The 3,162-nt window shown below is 59.6% G+C and overlaps 1 protein-coding gene across 1 annotated transcript; it reads left to right on the forward strand.

Annotated features, from left to right (window-relative positions):
* Positions 1–474: 474 nt before the first annotated feature.
* On the forward strand, positions 475–2,915 carry LOC104508370 (embryonic polyadenylate-binding protein 2-B-like; the record flags this gene model as incomplete). The annotated part of the gene is made up of 7 exons (XM_010149968.1): positions 475–649; positions 922–1,030; positions 1,494–1,558; positions 2,041–2,147; positions 2,263–2,350; positions 2,451–2,596; positions 2,876–2,915. Coding segments are annotated over 7 exons (730 nt in total), but the record flags the coding sequence as incomplete, so codon positions are not given.
* Between the last annotated feature and the right edge of the window lie 247 nt (positions 2,916–3,162).

Genomic DNA, 3,162 nt, shown 5'->3' on the forward strand with positions numbered 1-3,162 from the left:
GGCAGGTGCTGAGGCTCCGCGGGCTGGAGCTAGGGCTCGCTTCCAGCGCTTCCTTGTCCCTCTGTGGGCTCAAGCCAGGAGCACGGGGCTGGGGGGTGCGGGTTTGGATTTGCTGGGGGGATGCAGGGTTCCCTGCTCCCTCTGCAGCCTGGGGGTGCTGCTGGGGTTGGCCCTGCCTCCCCTGCTCCCCCTTCCCTGCCCAGCTGGCTGCAATGCTTGTGCTCGTTTTTATCAGCCAAGGAGAAGCTGCTTCCAGGTCCCCTCTGCCCCTAGGGTTGGGAAGTGGCTCAGAGTGGAGACCTTCTGGTAGCCCTCACTCCTGGGGTTCTGGGGTCTTGCTGCAAGTCTCCCTGTGAACTGCTTTGGTGGCACCTTCTTCTTCCTGCTGGAAGCACCCTTAAACCTTTGCCTGGCTAGCGTTCTGCTTTAGGTTCTGTTGTTTGTTAGATGGCGTTTTGCTCCTGTTTCCCCCAGGCCTCTCTTCCTGGACACTTCAGGGATCTGGTGGCAGGACTCCCCGTCCCTGGCAGCAGTGGAGACGTCCTGGGACGTGACGAAGATGGCGGCTCCGCAGAAGGCTGCGGGTGATGACTCGGACATGAGCCACCTGGAAGGGGACAGCGCGGAGGAGCTGGCTGTGCTGGACCCAGTGAGTGCCTGCCTGGCTGAGCGTGGAATCCTTTTTCCCTGTTTCTCTAAGGGGTCTTTTCTCCCCAGTGGAGCTGGGAGCTGAATTCCCCTTCTGTGGGATGCACCCTTGTCCCCAGCAGCCAGCCCATCCTTGTCCCCAGCCTGGACGGCACTGCTGGTGGAAGGGCATGGTGTGCAACAGTGCAATGCCCCAGCCCAGGGTGTGGAACGGGAGGTGTGTGGGGTCCCTGCTCCGTCTGTTGCTCACACAAATCCTGGTTTGGGTTTCAGGAGCTGGAGGCCATCAAAGCCAGAGTGCAGGAGATGGAGAAAGAGGATGAGAGGCTGAAGGAGTTGCAGCTGGAAGCTGAGAGCCACCTCATCATGAGCTCGGAGGCAGGTATGGGCTCTCCCTGGGGTCTGCTTTCCCCCCCAGGACACGTCTGGGGTGTAGGGTGGCAGTCGGAGCCAGAGCACATGGCTCTGCCTCTCCTGGCAGCCTGGCACTGAACATGTGAGGTGGGTGAGGGATGGGGACCCTAATGCAGGTGGTATCCACTTACCTGTGCAGGCCAAGATGCAGTAAATTAAATTTAATTCAGTTAAGTAATTGAGTTTAGTACCAGCAGGCTCAGTAAAGCAGTCACACTGGTATTTTGGGGTGATTTTGTGAAGAGAGAGGAGGCAAGGAGATAGAGGGGTTGGCAGCAGTGTAGGGATTTGGGTATGCCCAGACATGGCCGGGGACCTGGGGAGCTCTGCAGCTTGGTGGCAGCTGTGCTGGGAGCAGACCTGCGCAGACAGACATCCCTCTGGTAGCGGGCTTCTGCGGCTCCATCCAGGATGACCCTTTGTGTCTGCAGGTCTCTTCCCAAAGACGCCTGAGGAGAAGATGGAGGTTGACCGCCGATCTATCTACGTGGGCAACGTAAGTGGGAGACCCTGGAGCAGAGCCCACCTTGCTGCTCCTTGCCCAGCTGGACATATGCCCAAGATCCCTAGCATGGGGACCCATCCACCTCCCACCAAAAGCTGGGTGATCCCATCCCGAATGTTCTCTGCCCAGCCCATAGTGGGAATGTGGCTCAGCATCTGCCTGTGATCCCCAGCCACATGCAGCTCATCTGTTGCACGGGTCAGCTCCCCAAAATACCCCGCTGAAGCTCTGGGTTGTGCAGCATTGCTTGTTCCCTCAAAGCTGAGGGCAGGGCTGTCTCTTGGATTTGGGTATCCAGGCTGGAGCGTTCGGCTGGAAGGGTCTCCTGAGCCTGGGGAGGTGGTGAGGCTGTAGTGGCGAGGTGTGAGTGGGGTCAGCCGGGCAGCGTGCCTCCTGTGGTGGTGTGGAATGCAGACCCGTGAGCGGGGGGAAGCTGGCTGGTGGGGCTGGAGGGACTGGGACTGTCGTTGCAGGTGGACTACGGGGGCACGGCGGAGGAGCTGGAGTCTCACTTCAACTGCTGCGGGCACATCAACCGAGTGACCATCCTCTGCGACAAGTTCTCGGGGCATCCCAAAGGGTCAGTGCTGTGCACAGGAGTTGGGGTTGCGGTGTGGAGGGTGCTGCCCTGTGCTGCCCAGCCTTTGGGAGCAGTGGGGTGTCCCTGGAGCTCTGATCGCCCCATCCTCTCGCAGGTATGCCTACATCGAATTTGAAGAGAAGAGCTCCGTGAAGGCTGCGGTGGAGCTGGATGAGAGTGTGTTCAGGGGCCGGGTCATTAAGGCAAGAGCTGGCTGAGGCCCTGGGGTGGTGCATCCATCCATCCCAGCCCCAGATACATGGGGTTGTGCCAAACCCTGGCTGAGCCACCCCTGCTTTTCAGGTGCTGCCCAAGAGGACCAACATGCCGGGCATCAGCACCACCGACCGCGGGGGCTACCGGGGCCGCTTCCAAGCCTGGGGAGGGCTGGCCCAGCGCGGAGGCTACTACAGAGGGCAACACCCCAGGATGCGAGGGAGGACATACAGGTGAGCGGCTGGGCTGGGGGCGCGTTTGTTGCATTTTTGGAACAAGGTCCCTGTGGAGCAGGGGGTCCCCAGCATGGGGGTAGCTGCTCCTTGCTCCGGCTGTGCTCAGCTTCTCGGCTTTGCACCTGGCGTGGTCAGGAGGATGGAGAAGGGCTCTGGCAGGAGCTCCCCCAGCTCTTGGAGGGGTGGAGGAGCAGGTGGCTGTGCTTTTTGGCACAGCTGATGTGTCAGCTGAGCGATGCCCCGGTGCTTTAGGATGCTGGTTTTGTTCTTGTTTAGGGGTCGGCAAAGGCTGCTGCCTTGGTATTTTCCGTACTAGAAAGAACTGGACTGCCCTGGTGATGCCGATGAGACTGAAAGGAGGAGATGGGATTGGAAAGATTTAAAAATATGCCTACCCGAGCCAAAAAAAGATTAATTTTAAAATGCCATCTGCCTGGCTGTGAGGATTACTGGTGAAGCAGCTGGAGTGCTGGGCTGCAGGAGGGAAGACAGGATCTGCTCCACCCACACATCGGCCAGATCCCTGCCCGTGTCCCAGGAGGGGCTCACCTTAGCTTTGCTCA

Source organism: Eurypyga helias, unplaced genomic scaffold (assembly GCF_000690775.1).
Source record: "Eurypyga helias isolate BGI_N326 unplaced genomic scaffold, ASM69077v1 scaffold33590, whole genome shotgun sequence".
NCBI classification, from domain to species: domain Eukaryota; kingdom Metazoa; phylum Chordata; class Aves; order Eurypygiformes; family Eurypygidae; genus Eurypyga; species Eurypyga helias.